Consider the following 18,118-nt stretch of genomic DNA (forward strand, 5'->3'; position numbering starts at 1 on the left):
AATTTAAAACTGTTCTAAAATTAAAAGTTTATTTAAAAATATAGATGGCAAAGAGGTGAGAGTGGGGTGGCTGGAGAGAGTTTGTAGGTGGCTGAGGGGAAGCAGGAATTTGAGGAAGGGAGAGCATGCTCATTGGACTTCTCTTTTTTGGATGTGAAATTGAGTGAGCAGGAGGCTAGGGAGGAGGAGGTGGTGGGGAGTTCTGAGCTGGGACACGTCAAGGGAAGCAGGAGGGGAATGAGGCCTGAGATCCCTCTACCTACCCCTACCAGTCACCCCTTGGCCCTCCTGTGGTCTCCTCCTGCCCCAGAATCCCACTGACTCTGCCCAGGACTTGCTTCAAGTGGGGGCTGTGGAGAAACTGTCAGGGCCAGGGGTCCATAGGCATAGTGGGTGCAGAGCTCCCCAGGCAGGTGTCTGTGAAATACAGGGTACGTGAAGAGGTTATGCCTACTCTAAGCACTGGGACTCACTTCTGATCAACCTACACTGATCTCTTTCTCCTCTTGGTGTAATTGATTACCCAGCTCCGAACTCAGAGGCCCAGCTGGGGATCACCTCCTCCTCCTCCATCTCCCAGACTGGACCAAGTAAGCTTGCTTGGTTCTGTCACCTTCCCCCAGAAGATGGGGGTGGGAGGCTTTGTAGGAGGTGGAAAGGCTTCACAGAGCTAGGGAGGGTTTCAGGGTCCCACCTCAGCAAGGGGTGGAGATGTTCCAGGAGGCAGTGGTGCTCACTCCCTGATAGGGAACTTCTATACTCGGAGCTTTGGGAAATAAAGGTGCGGGAGGCTGGTCCTGTGGTGTCATTGGAGGAACCCTGCCTGGGAGTCTGGGGTTAGATGCTGCTTCTGGAACTGTACTTGGGATTCCTCTGAGAGGCCTGAGGCTTGGGAGAGAAGGCAAAGGAATTCCTAGGCTGGCCCCATCTGAGACGGCCCTGGGGGCAGCTAGTAAGGGAGGGGTGCCCAGAAGAGGGGTGGGGCAGGGACGGAGAAGAAGTTGGGAATGCTGGAGTACTGATGTAGGTTGGGGCTGGGCATGGCATGATCAAGGAGGCAGGGATGGAGGGGTGTGGTTGGAAACTGGAAACCCCAGGGGAATCAGGTAGGCTGGACTGAGGAGGGTGCTGCTAGAGAAGGCGTATGGTGCGCCCTGTGCATGGGGTTGAGAGAGGCTAGGAAAGAAATGGGTTGGATGTGGCCTGGAGACACAGATGGCAGTGGATAGTGATGGGGATGGTCTAGGAGTGGACCTTTCAGAAGTGGTGGGTATGGGCTGCAGATGGGCCATAGTGGCTGGTCCAGTTGGGTTGGGGTTGGGGGTTTGGACACAAATGGATTTAACCTGGTTTGGGTGGATGAGGCTGGGATGGGGAGAAACTTAAGCAAGGAGTGGGGCTGGGCCCAATTGGAATGAAGTGGATTTGGGACTGGGATCAGCAGCTGGAAAGGAAGAGGGGTGACACTGGGCCTGGGTAGTGGCTGCAGACAGGAATCATGGTGAGGTGGGGTCGCCGCGGGGTATGGGGTTGGGGAAGAGGGTGAGCGCCCACGTCGGGAACACGGTAGGCGAGGGTTTGGGACGTGGGTGAGACGCGCCTAGGGAACGGAAGGGCAGATCCGCTACGGGGCGCGGCGCGCAGGGGCGGTGGGTGAGGGGCGTGGGGGCGCCCCGGGGCAGGCCGGGAAGGGGGGGGCGGCCCTCCCCCTGGGCCGGGCAAGGGCGGCGCTAGGACCGAGCGCGCGGAGGGAGCGAGCCGGGCGGAGCCTGCGCCCCCCGCCCCCCGCCGGCCGGCTCCCCTCCCCCGGCCGCTGGCTCGCTCCGCTCGCAACGCTGCAGAGGCTTCGAGGCGGCGGCGGCGGCGACTCCTTCTTTCCTTCCCTCCTCCACTGGACGTCCGTCCGTCTGTGCGTCTGTCCGTTCGGCCTCGGTCCGGCCAGCAGCATGGCCGGCGTCAGCTTCAGCGGCCACCGCCTGGAGCTGCTGGCGGCGTACGAGGAGGTGATTCGGGAGGAGAGCGCGGCCGACTGGTGAGCCCCCCGCCCCCGCCCCCCGGCCCCTTTGTCCCCGCGCCGCCGCCGCCGCGCCTTTGTTTCCACCCGGCTCCGCCGCCCTGCAGCCAAGAAGGGAGGGGGAGACCCCGAAATGGTGCAGCGGCCCGGGAGGGCCAGGGAGGGGCTGCCTTTGTGCGCGCCGGGGGAGGGGCCGGGCCGGGCCAGGCGGGGCACTGCCGGGCCCCGAGAGCCCACAGGCGGTCCCAGTTGTGCGGTGGGAGCGGTGGCCGGACGCCGGCCGGAGAGATGCAGGTTCCAGATGTGTGGCCCGGGGCCGCATGACCCTGCGGAAGCCCATCCCCCGCCCTCTGCCCTCCCGCCCTGGGCCCGGGGGACAGGTGTGCACGGGGCGGCCAAGGGCACCTTCGCCACCTTCGAGCGGGCGAGGACCGGGCGGGGACGAGGCGGGGACCAAGCCATCGGAGCCAGCGCAGCCTGCCTGGCCCAGCCCGGCCCGGCCACAGCACAAAGGAAAGCTAGGGCGGGGGAGGAGCCGAGCGGGCTGGGGGCCGGGGCGCCCCGCCCACCGGGGGGCCTCTCCGAGTTGGGGTGTGATGGAAAGACGTTCATTTCCACATAGCAACCACCAAGCGACTCCTGTTCCCCTCAGGGGTCGCGGAGGAGGCAGAGATGAGTCCTCCTCTCCCCGACCCCGAAGGGGATTGCGGGGACTAGACAGCAGGGCTGAGAGATGCCACAGGGACTGAACTGCCTGGCTAGGTGGCCAGCTGGGGTCCCTGATGGAGAGCTCTCAGGCACACAAGTGTGGAGGGAGCCCCGAAAGAGGCATGAGAGAGTGAGTAGATCCAGTGAGCCCCTAAGCCTCGTGGCCCAGTGGCCAGAGGCTCTCAGCAACCTGGTGGGGGAGAAGCTGAGCTACCCTCTCCCCCTTCCCCAGAGCTGTGGGAGCGATTGGACCACCTGCTCTTGGGCTGGAGTTCCGAAGGTGGGGGATGGAAGCAAAGGGGTCCCACACTGCCCCATTCAGTAATCCTCTTCTCCCAAAATACTCTGTCCTGGGACAGGTGCCCGTTCTCTTCTCTAGGACTGATCTTCTCTTAGGAGGTGGGAAACTGAGGCACAGAGTGAGGATAGGTCTGAGGGACCTCACTGGGGCTGGCTTCACCCTTATCCCAGGAGGGCAGTTAGGTAGGGACAGTGACCTGGGGGCTGGAGGCGGGGCAAGATGGCCAGGCGTCCATGCCAAGGTACTGCAGCACTGGCGGACAGCCAGGCCTGGAGGGATGGACGCGGGAGACAAGCTCTCATGTCCTGCGGGTCAGTCACAGGAGAGGCCAGCACAGGCTAAGCCGGCAGGCGGCCCACCCATTGTCCCAGCCCTGCCCCAAGGGGGCTGAGATCATGGGAGGAGTTCAGGGCAAGTGGCCAGCTTGGCCTGGTGGAGGAGCTAGGCTTGGGATAGGGGCCTTGCCTGCAGAGAGGCACAGCTTGCCTTAACACCCCTCTCTCGCCCTCTGGTCTGGTGGTTACTGTCTACCATCACCCCATTTCCCTCTAACCTCTGGCAGCCCAGTGCAGGGACACACAGCCACTGCTGGGCCATCTCCTACTTAGCTGGAGCCTGGGCTCCTACCTCCTAGCAGCATCCATGTGGCCAAAGCAAGTTATTCATCACTGGCATGCGTCACCCCCCATCTGGGTTGTGTGTGGGACACACACACACACACACACCCCCTTGCACATACACACATTTGGTCAATCCCGAGGGCCTGGATAGCATTTTGTAAAAAGGGTGTGAGTGTCCCATCCTGCAGAGTGGGGCATGAGTACTCCCAGTGCCCAGTACAGAGCCAGGGGTACAGTGGAGTCTTAAGACGCAGGGGCAGACCCTGCACTCAGAGACCAGAGGAGAGCATCTTGGGTACAGTTGCTATCTTGGTCAGGGGCATGGGCACTGCCCTCCTGTACCTTGCCTCCTAGGGGGAGCTCACTTCTAGGTGGCAGAGGCTTTGAAATGGACTGTTGCTCCAACTACTCACTGTGTTGACCACACACAAGGGTCTCCTCCTCTCTGGACCTCTTGAAAAGAGAAAGCAGGGATAGGACTCTGCCCTATCTGGGGCCCCCAGGGCACTTCCAACTCCAACATGCTGAGAGTAGAATTGTCCTGAGGGGTTCACCTGCCTTTGGTCCCCCCACCTCAGCTGAATGCAGGATCTCCCTGAATGCAGTGGCTACATTCCAGCCCCACCTCACCCTCGCTCAGTGTCCCTGGCCTGCGCAGTTTCTTCTGCGAGTTGGTGTCAATATCGTGGATATTTACGGGGGCTGTCTTGTGCTGGCCCCGGGACCCAGTGAGTGAGAGGTGTCAACTGTCTGAATCAGCTATCTCTGCTTCACACAGCTTACAGTTAGAGGCATTGTCTATCTTGAGGGGTTGAAGCTGAAGAGACATGTAGATTCCTGGGCCCCCCATCCTGATACCTTGTGGTTTCACCAGTTCCTACTCATTCAGGCCTGGGCTGCCTCTGATGTGTTTGGAAGCTCAGATCTAATGAGATCTGCGATGGGCTCAGAGGCTTCTTGCCATCCATGCTGGGGTATGGTGGGTGTTCTAAGGAGGGGCAGCTTAGGGCAGGACTTCCTTGGGAGCTGGTATTGGGTGCCTGAAGGATTTCAGCAGGGGGTGGGGGGGCGCCCTGAGGTAGAGAAGTAGGTCTGGCCCTTCTCTGGAGGGAACCACGTAGCCAGAGGCTCTCTGGTGGGAAACTTGTCCACTTGTGTTTGTGATTAGGGAACCATGCAGCAATCCCAAGTGTTTAGTATGGATCTGGAGGTCTGGTTGGAAAGGCGGGCAGGGGCAGAGGTCAGGATTTGAAGGTCTGCTAAAGGCTTTGAACTTAGGTATTGTTTCTGCCAAGCAAGGACTGTAGCAGTTAGCAGAAAAAGTTGGCCAGAGGTGGGTAGGCAAGGGTTGAGCGTGCAAGGGGTCCTTGGCAGGGCTGGTGTTCCTGGCCCTCAGAGAGGCTGACGAGTTGTCCCACGGGGGTGTGCTACCTAGAGCAGTGTCTGGCAACCAGGGTCTTTGAGTTCTGCCTCTGTTTCTGGTCTGTGGAATGGAGAGGGGCAGACCCCTGCTTCTCTGAGGGCCCTTTGTTCCCAGTGGTGGTTAGGGTAGCCAGACAGGTGGTGGGACAGCTGTGCTGGGAGGCAGCTGCCAGGGTTGGGGCCCAGGCAACAGTTGGACCAGGAGCTTCCCAGCCCCACAGCCCACCTGTGTCCCTTTCCGGAGGGAGGGCTCCCGGAGTAAGGGGGTGGGGTGGGGGCTGGGGATCATTTGGCCCTGACAATGACTTGTGCTGACCTCATCTGAAACTGAGCCAGGCCCTCCTTTCCTTTCCTCCTCCCTCTCTCCTCCCTCCTCCTCCTCCTCCACCCCCTTCCCTCCTCCCTCTTCCCGCTTCCCCTTCCTCCCCCTTCCCTCCCTCCCTCTTTCATTTTTCTCTTCATCCCTTCACTTCATTCCTTTCCCTTCTCTTTCGTCGTCCCCCTCTCCCAGGTTCTCCCTCCCATTCTCTTCTCCATCGCCCTGTCTCTCCTTCTAACCCCCTCCCTCCTCTGCCTGTTCTGGAAGTAGAAAAGGAGAGCATGTGGAAGGGGCTTGATACCTCCTGAGCCTCCGGGACAAGGCCCCTCACCCTTGCTCCACTGGGTTCCCAGGAGGAGAGGTCTCTGCCTTCCCTTCCATGAAGTGGGTGCTTGGCCAGTGCCGCTGGGGGGTGGCGGGGAGCCAGGGCAGAAAAAGCTAGGGAGGAAGAGGAAGGAGGAAGGCTCCTAGGGTCAGCTTTCTGGTGAAACTAAGGCAGAAGGAAAGGCCAGCACTCCCAGGAGGCCAAGGCCTCCTGAGCTCTGGCAGAGGCCTGGGGCTGGGAGGCCAGGAGAACATTCCCACCGGGGGTCTGAGGCTGGGCAAGAGTGACGAGAGTGACTGCGGTGACCTCATCCCCATTTCTGAGAGGCAGAGGTTGAGGCCAAGGGCATGTCCCCAGGGTCCTTTGTGTTCAGGAGAATGTGGCTAGGGTGGGCCCGTCATTTGCCAATTGCCAGGTTGTCATGGTTACCAAGGGATGCCCAGCAAAGAGAGCACCAGGTTCTCCTCCCCCTTCCTTGCCTTGGGGGGAGGGGTCGTGGGTACTGAGAACACGCCAGGTAGGTTCCCCGCGCTGGCCAATGGGGGCTGAGGATCCTGGTAGCCAGGGAACGGTAACCAAGGAACCGTCGCCTTGGAGTCTCCATCTCACACCCGCTCACTGGGTTGTAGGCTGCCAGGGCCCGAGCTCTGAGAATGGGACACATGGGCTCCCTCAAAGCCAGCAACCAGGCAGTGATTTCTGCCCCCTTGCCTATTCCCCACCTGACTCTTGCTTCCCTCTACAAAGACCCAGGCTGCCCCCCCCACGGGGCTTCAGCCAGAACTAGGGCCTAGCCCTGCTATCATGATGACATGGCAGCGCTAGACCAGAACCCCTACTCCTGTCCTGTCTCCTCTGGGTCCCTCCTCCTCTCTGGAGCCATCCCCGCCCAAATTGGCGGCCTGGGCCCTGTCAGTACTCTGAGCCATCCCTCCCTCTCCCCAGGGCCCTGTACACATATGAGGATGGCTCAGATGACCTCAAGCTCGCAGCATCAGGAGGTAAGAATTCCAGCCATTCCTCTGCCTTCCTCTCCGCCCCCTCCTCCGGTTGTTTTCTTTCCCACCCTCCTGGCTCTGGGCCATCTCCCTGCCTGCAGCCAGCAGACCCACACTTGTCTGCCTGTGTCCTTCCTCCAGCCACCCCAAAGATCCCCAGGGTAGGGAGGGAGGGAGCCATGCTTGCTCTTTGATTATGAGAAGACTGAGCTTCAGAAACGGAGAGTGACTTGCCCAAAGTCACATAGCTAGGAGGGAAGGGGCCTGGCAAGGATGGCCCAGATCACATCCACTTTCTCCAGAGCCCAAGAGTTTTATTTTACCTCACTGGGCATAGCACTGTGTGAGAGGTGATGATGTGCGAAAAGTGAGACATGGGGTGTGTGAAGAACAAACACTTCCTTGGTCCTAAATCGGGCCCTGGGGGATTCAGACAAAGCTTGCTGCTGCCTGTTGTCCCTGTCTCGCAGCAGCACAGAGCTGTGGGACCTCCAGATCTCTGAGTGTGCTTGCAGAGCCCATGAGAGGAGTCTTTCCTTCGGGTTCTAGGCCCTTTGCAGGGCAAGGGTTCAGGAGATGGAGAGTCTGGCTTGATACCCTTCTTATTCCCCCAGATGGGGGTCTGCAGGAGCTTTCCGGCCACTTTGAGAACCAGAAGGTGATGTACGGCTTCTGCAGCGTCAAGGATTCCCAGGCTGCTCTGCCCAAATACGTGCTCATCAACTGGGTATGCAGCCGTGGGCTGGGGAGGCGAGGGAAGGCCCCAGGACACTTGCCCCTCTCCCCACTTCACCTACTGACGCCACCAGAGAGAGCCCCACTAGTCCCTGGGGAAGAGAACCCAGGCTCTCAGGCTGGTGCCCCCTCTTGTTTTTTTCCCAACCCCCTCTTTGTTGGGTACTTTGCAGGTTGGTGAAGATGTGCCTGATGCCCGAAAATGCGCTTGTGCCAGCCATGTGGCTAAGGTGGCTGAGTTCTTCCAGGTGCGAGTGGGGCTAGGACTTGTGGGGGCGGGGCCAGACCCCCAGGGCAGCGTCTCTCTGCTGGTGGGGGGTCACGGGATAGAGCCATGCTACCTGAATACACCTTCCTGCTGCAGGGTGTCGATGTGATTGTGAATGCCAGCAGTGTGGAAGACATAGATGCGGGTGCCATCGGGCAACGGCTCTCCAACGGGCTGGCGCGGCTCTCCAGCCCTGTGCTGCACCGGCTGCGGCTGCGTGAGGATGAGAACGCCGAGCCGGTGGTCAGTGTGTGCCTGGGGCAGGCCAGCCCTACCAGGGCTTCCCCTGCCTCCTCTGTGCCTGTTCATCTTCACCCTTTTGTGAAGGGGAGCTCCCAGAGCACTCAGCCCGTTTTCCTCACTCATGCCAAGCTGTTTGACTCTGCAGGGCACTACCTATCAGAAAACTGATGCAGCTGTGGAAATGAAGCGGATTAACCGTGAGCAGTTCTGGGAGCAGGCCAAGGTGTGGACCCCGGCCCCAGCTTTCAGGCTGAGCTGCCCCTCCCTGATCCCACCCCAAGGCACAGATCTGGCCTCTGTCCCCAAGTCCCTTGCTCATGTGTCCCACCTTGTGCGCTACCCCAGCTGAAAGAGGGAGTCGTTTTGGCTTAGCCCATAAGGCGTAGTTCCCAGAACCTTCCGGTCCTAGGTCAGGGTGGGTTGGAGGGGTGGGGGCGGGCCCCAGCTCAGGGCCTGCACTGCCTTGGTATGGGGGGTTGCAGAAGGAGGAAGAGCTGAGGAAGGAGGAGGAGCGGAAGAAGGCCCTGGATGAGAGACTCAGGTTTGAGCAAGAGCGGATGGAGCAGGAACGGCAGGAGCAGGAGGAGCGGGAACGGCGCTACCGAGAGCGGGAACAGCAGATCGAGGAGCACAGGTTGGCCCTGCCCCACCTTACGCCACCTGTGCCAGGCCTCGTGCGGACCCACCCTAAGGTGTGCATGCCGGCTTATCATTCCAGGAGGAAACAGCAGACTTTAGAAGCCGAGGAGGCCAAGCGGCGGTTGAAGGAGCAGTCGATCTTTGTAAGTTTCTGGCCAGGGCTCCCCATCTTCTGGTGAAAAGTGAGAACAGTCCCTGTGTGCTTGGGCCTTGGCAGGAGGTCTGGGAAGCATGGTTATCAGTGGCTTGGGGACAGTTCTGGGTGTTCGGAGTACCTCTGCATGGGCACAGAGTGTCCTAGAGTATCAGGCCAGTCACCTGACCATGGAGGTCTCTAGTCCCTGGCTGTGGAAAGAGACCTCCTTGAAGAAGCTTATTCTGTAGACTGATAGAGAAAATCTACCCTGACCCAGACCCTCACTGACCAGCCCCACCCCACTTGGAGCCTAAGAGGCTTGGGATGAAGTAGACACACTGCACTTGGTGGGCTGGAGGCCCGAGTCCCACTGCAGTAGTGCTGCAGAGCCACATGACTGAATTTGGGCCAGCCTTGGGTGCACACGTGGGTATCGTTCGAAGGGTGCTGTCTGGCCTCCACACCTTGGCATGGCCCACAAAGTCACACTCGAGTTGAGTCTTCATGCTTTGAATGGAATTTTGTATTTCGGAGCTGAGGTCATTCAGGTGGGAGCATGGTAGAGTTCCGACTGGGAGGCGGCCAGTTATCTGGCTGGGGCTGTGCTGGCCAGTTGTGCCATGAGGAACCAGACAGGAGGCTGGGAGGGCGGAGGCCAGACAGCCCTGCAGCCCCTGGCTGGAAGTGGCTGTCACAGTTCCCTACAGTCACACCAGCCCTGTTGGTGGGGACGGTGAGTGGATAGTGAGCTCCAACTTTAAGTGTTCATTAGCGGGGCAAGACTTTTCATAAAAGTAACCGATAAAGCAAGTTTATTTTAAATCGTGCCAAAATGTCCGTAAAATGTTTCATCTTGACCATTTTTAAGTGTACGGTTCAGTGGCGTTAAGGTTCCCAACAAATTCACTTTGTACAACCGTCATCACTGTTTATTTCCAGATTTTTTTTTTCAATCTTTGCATATTGAAACTCTGTCCACATTAAACACTCCATCCTCATTCTCTCCTCCCCCAGGCCCCTGGCAGCTGCCTTTCTGCTTTCTGTGAATTTGATTACTCTTAAGTACCTCATTTGAATGGAATTGTGATTTTTTTTTTCCTTTTGTGACCAGGTTATTTCACTTAGTACAGTGTTTTTAAGGTTCATCCACATGACAGAATGTCCTCCTTTTTTTTTTTTTTTAAAGATTTTATTTATTCATTTGAGAGAAAGAGAGAGTGCACACAAGCAGGGGAAGCAGCAGACAGAGAGCAGCAGGCTCTCCACTGAGCAGGGATCCTGATGTGGGACTCAATCCCAGGACCCCAGGATCATGACCCGAACTGAAGGCAGAGCTTAACCAACTGAGCCACCCAGGCGCCTCAGAATGTTTTCCTTTAAAGGCTAATAATATTCCATTGTATGTATGCCCACATTTTGTTTATCCATTCAAAGCGAGGTCACTTTGAAAAAGCTTATTTTGACAGAAAATTTCACACACACACACATACAAAGCCTGATAGCCTAGTATGGTGACTCCCTGAAGTGATCACTCTTCAGCAGTTGTCAGAGTTTCAGGCAAAGTCTTAAAGTCTCGTGCCATTATTAGTCTCATCCAGCCCTTCAAGTGTGGCTCATATGACAGTGACAATGGATGTTCTAGCAGGTCTGTGTGGTACCCTACAACTTCAGGCCCTCTTAAGAAGGTCCCATGTGAGAACTTTGGAATTTAGAACCATAAAATGCTTTCCTGTTGCTTAAGCTGTTGTTCTGCTTTCTTTTCTCTGTGAAGAATTGCCTGCCTTGTCTGAGTTCCCATTTTGCCTGGGCTGCCAGGGAGCTCTCATGTATCTGAAAATGCTAGGGCACAGCAGAGCTTTTGACCCTCTGATTAGTGTACTGATCTCACTTTCCACCCTGTAGCCCTAATTTGTTTCAATGTTTTGCTCTTTGTTGGTAGTTCAGGTTTTGTGGTGAGCTTGCCTCCAGTCCTTTTTCTGAATGAGGCAGAGGAATCCGGTGAGGTCCCCCAGGCAGGGCTGGAATACCAGCAGAGGCTGGTGGGATATAATTTATGGGAAGGCAAGGGGCCTGACTGGATCCCAGTGGGCTGAGGAGCAAGGGAAATTTGATTGGAAGGAGAGAGCTAGGTAGGAGAAGGACTTGAGATCTCGTTCTGGAAGATTCAAAGCTGTAGTTGGAGGGACAACTCTAGAGGCAGGTACTTGGAAGGGTCACTGTCTTAAATTATCCTGAGAGAAAAGCTTAAGTTTTAGGTTATGGGCGCAAAACAAAGAAGCCCTGCGACTCCCCCACCTTACCTACAGCTTCTTCCCCCCTTGGCCTCAGCCCCTCGTGCCCCATTTGCCACACTCGCGGCAGGAGCTGCACTGATCCAGAAGCTTGGCTGTTGTGAGTTCGGTTGAGCAAGCACATTCCACTGACATGTGCCACCACATGCCTCTGGCCACTGAGACACAGATCTGACTGCTTGGTCCTTGTCACACACGGAGGATGGGGCAAGGATCCCAGAAAAAGGAAGTTAAGATACAGTGTACTCTGCAGTGTGTGCCTGGACCACCTCGTGGAGACCCAAATAGGCTAGGGACCTCTTCCCCAGAAGGCAGTGTTCACACTGAGGCTGGAAGCGGGAAGAGCTGGACCTGGCGTGGGAGATGGGAATTTGGGGCAGGAGAGCTTGAGCTCCTGTGTGAAGGCGTGGAGGGGGGAAATGGCGTGCCTGTTCCAGGAACTGTGACCACATCATGCTACCGGGTGTGTGGGTGAGTCAGGGCAGGAGGCGGGTGTTAGAGAGGTGACAGGCTAGATCAGACAAGGGGAAAGGGGACATGAGACAAACAAGGGGCCCCATCTACATTTACTGCTGCGGTAGCAGCCTCAAAACTGCAGTGTAGTTAGCTGGTACAGTGCAATAGGGAATGATGGGGACTGCAGTGAGCGGGCAGCATGTGCCTGGGGTCAGGGTTCCTGCAGCACAGCTCTGGCCAATAGTTGTTTTGGGGTGTGTCCATTGTGGCCAGGACTTCTGGCATTAGAAGAGAAATTAGAGATCCTGATTTTGGTATGAAACTCCTGATTTTTAAATGGTAGCAACTAATATGTTTTTAAAATACCATACTGGCAAAATAAAAGCTGTCTGTGGGCCGTACTGAGCAAGTACTCACTATACTGGTGATGTTGAGCTAGAAAAGGTCCTGGTCTGATGTGGATTTTGGAAAGATCTTGTACGAGAGGAGAGCGAGGGACAGGTGGCTAGTGAGAAGCCCTTGGTCATGATGCCAGGATCAGGGCAGCAGTGATGGGGGGTGTGGTTGACTGGGTGCTGTAGTAGGAGGCCCAAGAGCACTTGGGTACAAAGCAGGGAGGGCTCCTGAATGGTCCTGGATGCCTGGTCAGATCTGGGGGTGAAGGAGCAGGAGGAGTTGAGCCAGGTACGCAGCGGCCTGTCTGAGCTGGAGATGAGGTGGCCCAGGGCTTTGCAGGTGGAAAGAAGGAGCTACGTGACCGGCTAGTGCAGGGAGCCAGAGGTGCCACCACGAGGCCCCTTCCTGCCAGGTTGTGGAGAAAACGTGGGGCCTGTAAGGCAGCCAACAGCTCAGGGGGAGTGGGGTGCCCAGGACACTGTCCATTTGGTTTCCAGGGTGACCAGCGGGATGAGGAGGAAGAAACCCAGATGAAGAAGTCTGAATCGGAGGTAGAGGTGAGAGCTGGGAAGAGGACGAGTGAGGTGGGCGGGGCTCGCCTCCTCTGGGCCTGCCCTCACCCTTCCTCCGTGCGCCTAGGAGGCAGCGGCCATTATTGCCCAGCGGCCTGACAACCCGCGGGAATTCTTCAAGCAGCAGGAACGAGTTGCATCGGCCTCTGCAGGCAGCTGCGATGCACCCTCACCCTTCAACCACCGGCCAGGTAGTCCCAGGTCCCACCCCCACCTGACCCCAACTTCTCAGGTTTGGGGCCTGAGCCTCTCTGCGACTCTTTCTTGGAAGGGAAGCCTTGCCCAAGGACCCCTTGGAGAAGGCAAGGCCATTCACTGAGTGTGCTTTCACCCACCGGTTCCACGGTGGCAGGACCGAGAGGGGCTCAGGCCGGGGTCGGTGTTGGCCTCGGCTGAGCAGTGGGCAGTGCTGGAGGTCATCTGGGCAGTTCTGGCATGGGCTGAGGCACCCCCCTGGCTGCAGGGAGCTGCCCCACTGGGGTTGAACTAGGTCTTGCCTAAAGGGCTGCGGGTGCATGTGGGGCAGGCTCTGACCCTAGGCCTGAGTTTAAGCAGCCTGGAACCAGCGCCCAGCGCAGCTTCCACCTCCCTCCACAAAGCACCCTTCCACTCCATCCGCTGCTCTGCGTGTTTGCCCCTGCTGTGTGCTTGGCCCTGTGCTGGGGTTCCAGGGGTGGGGCCCGCTGTCCCGTGATGCTTAGAGGCTGGCTTGGTGTGGCAGGCTCATTGCTGTGTGTGCCTGGTGCTGGGGGGAGTCATCTGATGGCTTGAGGCTGTGGCCTAGTGTGGCTGATTGTGTGCCCTAGCTGAAGGCACTTTGGACTTCTAGGGCCAGCTCTGGGGGCGGGTGAGGCCTTGGGGCGGGGGTGGGGGAGACTGACCCTCTCTTGTCCTCTGTCTCTCTCTGTCTGTCTCTCTCGGCAGGTCGTCCGTACTGCCCTTTCATAAAGGCATCGGACAGTGGGCCTTCCTCCTCCTCCTCTTCCTCCTCCTCCCCTCCACGGACTCCCTTTCCCTATATCACCTGTCACCGCACCCCAAACCTCTCTTCCTCCCTCCCATGTAGGTAGCAGCCCCAGGCTTCAGTGGGAGGGGTAAGGAGGGCCCCGCTTCCCAGCAGTGCCCCCACCCTCACTCCCCTAGCCTGACCGCTGATCTCTGGTGTTTGTCCCCAGAGCAGGTACTACCTGCCTCTTTCCCTTGGCCCTGAAGGGGCTCTGGCACCAAGGGGCCTGGCTTATAGGATCTGGAGCTGTGGTCTGGCCCCTGAGGGGCCTGGGGGGCTCCCAGCCCCCACCCAGACTCCACACAGGAGGTGCTGGCCAGACCCCAATGTGGACAGTCCTGGTCCCACCTGGCTCCCTGGCCCTCCCTGACCATCCTGGGGCTTTGTTTCACAGGCAGCCACCTGGACAGCCACCGGAGGATGGCCCCTACCCCCATCCCCACCCGGAGCCCATCGGACTCCAGCACGGCTTCTACCCCTATTGCCGAACAGATTGAGCGGGCTCTGGATGAGGTCACATCCTCGCAGCCTCCGCCACTGCCACCGCCACCCCCTCAAGGTGAGTGAGGGGCTACACCCTAGCTGCCCTGGGGCTCCCACCAGTCCCTGGGTTGGCACCCCCATGGGGCCATGGTGACAACTCAGGGATCTGAGCCCTCCGCCACCACCCAGAGTGTCTTGCGGTGGCTGTGGCCGGGAGGAGCCCTGGTGTTGCGGTCCAACCTGCTGTCTCTCGACCTCAGCGGTTCTCCCTGCAGCGGGGATCGGCCTTCCTCCTGGCGCTGCTGAGCAGATTGAAGACCTGAGGAGATAAAGGGGGCTGCAGGGCCCAGGGGGTGTGCTGGAAGGCGCTCTGTGTGGAGCTCTTAGTGGAAGCCTTCAATTCTGGAAGCCAGTGACTCCTCAGTGGGTGGGCTGAGTAGAGTAGGGTGGCTGCCCCAGGCCTGCGTCCTTTCTCAGGATGGTGACCACATGCCTATCCTCCATGTGTGCTCTGACAGAGACCCAGGAGCCTGGGCCCAGCCTGGATAGTGAAGAGACCAGCCAAGAGGCCAGATCAGCAGCCCCTGAATCCTGGGCCGGCCCCACGGAGGAGCCCCCACAGGCACCGGAGCCTCCCCCGGGGCAGCGCAGCCCCACGGAGGACTTGATGTTCACGTCTCCAGAGCAGGCTGTCCTGGCTGCCCCTCTGGAACCTGCCGTGGCCAACGCCGCCGCAGCTGATGCCCCGGCCGCTGATGCCATTGAAACCGACACTGCCACTGCTGACACCACTGTTGCCCACACTGTCACCCCCGCCACGGCCAGCCTCATTGACCTATGGCCTGGCAATGGGGAAGAGGCCTCCACAGCCCAGGCTGAGCCTAGGGTGCCCACACCTCCCTTGGGTGCCGAGGTCACTCTGGCAGAGGTCCCTCTGCTAGATGAGGGGGCTGAGGAGCCACTGCCACTGGCAGGCAAAGGCTGTGCCAATCTTCTCAATTTTGATGAGCTGCCTGAGCCGCCAGCTACCTTCTGTGACCCAGAGGAGGAAATAGAAGGGGAGCCCCTAGCTTCCCCCCAGGTCCCAACTCTGCCCTCGGCTCTAGAGGAGCTGGATCAGGAGCCAGAGCTGGAGCCAGAGCCAGAGCCCCACCTGCTGACCAATGGCGAGACCACCCAGAAGGAGGGGACTCAGGTGGGGCAGGGACAGCCTGGTGGAAGGGTTGATGGGAGGGCTTCTAGCAGGGGGTACACCCTTTCTCTGTCACCCACATTACTGGAGGGACGCTCCATACAATACTTCCTCCTTGGGCCTGCTTTGCTTTTTTGTCAAGGCAGGCATATGTTTCCCTGGAAACCACTGATGGAATCACTGGTTGCTGGGGAAACGAGCTCAGGCCTGGTAGGTCAGCCCTAGTCTTCCTGGGTGGGACCCAGTGACCTGGAGCTTTCCTCCTGCAGGCCAGTGAGGGGTACTTCAGCCAATCACAGGAGGAGGAGTTCGCCCAATCTGAAGAGCTCTGCGCAAAGGCCCCGCCACCTGTGTTCTACAACAAACCTCCAGGTGAGTACTGGGATGGGAGATGGGAGGAATTCCGGTAGGGGCTGGGTTCCGGTGTGAACATACGCACGTCCACGCACACAATGGTTGGCGGTGCTGGGTTCAAGTGTTTGCACACACACAGCCACGGCTCCCAGGGGTTGGGGGACATAGCCGTGGATCTGCCGGGCCTTAACTCCCCTCCCTTCCCAATATCACAGAAATCGACATCACCTGCTGGGATGCAGACCCAGTACCAGAAGAGGAAGAGGGCTTCGAGGGTGGTGATTAGCGGTGGCGCCCGCCCTCAGGCTGCCCCTGCCAAGGCCGCCCACCTGTGCCGGCCTCTGGCCAGACGGCCCGCCGCGCCTGCACTCGCAGCAGCTCCGCCTGGCACCCACTCCGGATTCCGGCCCTGGCCCGGGACTTGGCCGCTTCCTTACCCACAGGGCCTGACTTTTACAGCTTTTCTCTTTTTTTTAAAGTTGATAGGAGACTTGTACAGTTGACTGGTTTTCCTCCCGTTGGTAGTTGAGACGCTGTTGCAAATTCTACCCCGTCCCCACCCGGTCCAGATTGTAGCTCTTAGTCCTCCCTGCTCACTCAAGCTGGCCGGGGTGGAGGCCTCACCCTACCTGGGGCCTGGCGTCGGGGGAGCTCTGGTGGGAAAATGTCCCACCTCTTTTCCTAGTTTTATGTTTCTTGGAAAAATATCACTTTGTATTCTCTGTCCAGGGCTTCAGATATTTTGCACGAATTTTAAAACATGGCAATAAATGGCTCGTGGGCTCTGGCTCCCTGGGACCCCCTCCCCGCCCATCTCTTGACCCCTCCCTGCCTGGCCCAAAGGAAGTCGGCCCAGCTGGGGCCCCTCAGCTTCCAGGCCCTTTCCTGCCCCCCTCCTGCTGGGCAGGTCCCAAGCTGGAGGCCCTAGGCGCGGATCAGGTCAGGGCTGTCAGTGGGGCCCGGGGCTTGGACGGCCCCTCCCCAACTCCTCCCTCTTTGCTTGGGTTCCTTTTTCACGTTCAGTAACTGTTTTTTGGAAAGCACAAACTTCTGTAACGGGTCGTGCTCATGTCTGTTAATAAAGAAATCCAGATCCCTTCGGGCCTGCGGCTCCGGGCCTCCAGGGGCAGATCTTGGGTGTGCCGCCTGCCCTGACCCCAATTCCCAACTCTTCCCACCTCCAAGGTCACTGGGGCCACCCTCACCTTGATCTGATGGGCAGGAAAGGTAAAGTCTGGAGCTTCCAGGGGAACCAGCCTATGAACTTAGGTTCCGTACCCTCAGGCCAGTTTGTAGACAAAAGGTGCCCTCAGGTTCTGTCCCACCAAGGCCCAGGCACGCCTGGCTACCAGAACCTTGGGCGCAAGCAGTGGGTGTCCCCTCCGCTTGTACCAAACCAGATCACACACCTTTATTTTCCTCAAAATGTAACAAACGGGGTAAGAAATCCCTCCCCCCCACCCCCCCGCAGTCCAAGGGAAGCATTTAAAAAGCCCCGCAGTCAGGCCACAAGTCCGCGCGGGTGGGGCCCAGAACGCCCGGCGCCCTTCTATACGGCTGTAGTCCTCCCAAACAAGGGGATGGAGACCGGCAGACGCCAAGCTCCATGCTCCAGCGGCTCGCGGCTGCTGAGCTCGGAGTCGGTCCAGCTGGGGAAGACCCGGCGGCCACGGTCCGCTTGCAGACAGAGCGCAGGGCAGGGTGGCGCGGGCCGTGGAGCGCTGGGCAGGTGCAGTGCCGATGTGTAACCCCGGTCCAGGAAGAGCGGCTTGTAGCTGGGCGGCGGCTGCTCCTGTTTCTCCGAGCTATCTCGGCGGCTCAAAAAGGGTGTGACGATCTTGCGATAGAGGCCGCGCGTGTCCGTGAGCACCTCACTGTAGGGCGGCGGCGGCTCGGCCATCAGCACCGCCTCTTCATAGCACGGTGGCTTGGACATGTCCGATTCCGCTGCAGAGTAGGAAGCGGTCCGAAGGGTGAGGCCCCCGGTCCCCCTACGGAGGCCTTGGCCAGTTGCCAACCCCAGGCCCAGCCCGCTTCCTCCAAGATACCCAGAGAGGCTGTCCAGTGGAAGCCTCACTGGTCAGCAGAGACCCCGCCCACCCTTAGTGGCCCGCGTTGCACCTCCACCCCCCGGCGGAGGTCTGGACTTACCTTGGCGTGGGTAGCTCCAAGGCCTCGGCGGCACCGCTAGGTGCGCCGGCGGCGGGTGCGGAAGTGCGTGGTGGTGTGCGTGCGGGTGTGCGTGTGGCTGCGCCGGCCCGTGGTGCAGCAGAGGGTGGACGTGCACGTGCTGATGCGCGTGCGCCGGCGCCTCGAGGCGGCCGCGCTGCGGTGGTGGCGGCGGCGCCAAGCCTGGGGGGCTTCCAGCCAGGCTGCCCTCGAGCTCCAGGGGTTCCAGCTCGAGGGCGCGCAGGTTCTGCTCACGTAGTCGCTCCTCCTGTCGCCGTTTGAGGCGGCGGCGCAGAAAGCTGCAGAAGCAGCAGAGTAGGACGATGAGACCCCAGATGAGCCAGAAACCGGCGAAGCACGTGAGGAACGTGTAAGTGCCCTGGGACATAACCATGGCGGCGGCGGGGCGGCGGGTCCTCGGCTGCTTCACTGGACACTGGGCTCCTCTGCGTGGCCCCGGGCCCGAGCCAC

The 18,118-nt window shown here is 59.2% G+C and overlaps 2 protein-coding genes across 3 annotated transcripts; one reads left to right on the forward strand and one right to left on the reverse strand.

Moving 5' to 3' along the window:
• The first annotated feature begins 1,715 nt into the window (after positions 1 to 1,715).
• On the forward strand, positions 1,716 to 16,581 carry DBN1 (drebrin 1). Of its 2 annotated transcripts, XM_032336864.1 has the most exons (15): positions 1,716 to 2,032; positions 6,655 to 6,710; positions 7,322 to 7,434; positions 7,616 to 7,690; positions 7,807 to 7,953; positions 8,099 to 8,176; positions 8,436 to 8,587; positions 8,672 to 8,735; positions 12,369 to 12,428; positions 12,511 to 12,634; positions 13,368 to 13,505; positions 13,844 to 14,008; positions 14,451 to 15,127; positions 15,394 to 15,496; positions 15,694 to 16,581. In XM_032336864.1, exons 1-15 carry the CDS (start codon positions 1,947 to 1,949, stop codon positions 15,762 to 15,764), a joined length of 2,109 nt encoding a protein of 702 aa, XP_032192755.1. In that variant the 5' UTR covers positions 1,716 to 1,946; the 3' UTR covers positions 15,765 to 16,581. The 2 variants fall into 2 exon arrangements, with proteins under 2 accessions (XP_032192755.1, XP_032192757.1); XM_032336866.1 differs by lacking the exon at positions 13,368 to 13,505 and having other exon boundaries at positions 1,719 to 2,032.
• Positions 16,582 to 16,848: 267 nt separating this feature from the next.
• Positions 16,849 to 18,065, reverse strand: PRR7 (proline rich 7, synaptic). The gene is made up of 2 exons (XM_032336878.1): positions 17,630 to 18,065; positions 16,849 to 17,425 (listed from the first exon to the last, which is right to left on the reverse strand). The coding sequence occupies exons 1-2, from the start codon at positions 18,039 to 18,041 to the stop codon at positions 17,028 to 17,030; spliced, it is 810 nt and encodes a 269-aa protein (XP_032192769.1). The 5' UTR covers positions 18,042 to 18,065; the 3' UTR covers positions 16,849 to 17,027.
• Positions 18,066 to 18,118: the final 53 nt, after the last annotated feature.

The sequence above is a fragment of the Mustela erminea genome, chromosome 3, assembly GCF_009829155.1.
Source record: "Mustela erminea isolate mMusErm1 chromosome 3, mMusErm1.Pri, whole genome shotgun sequence".
Classification (NCBI taxonomy): domain Eukaryota; kingdom Metazoa; phylum Chordata; class Mammalia; order Carnivora; family Mustelidae; genus Mustela; species Mustela erminea.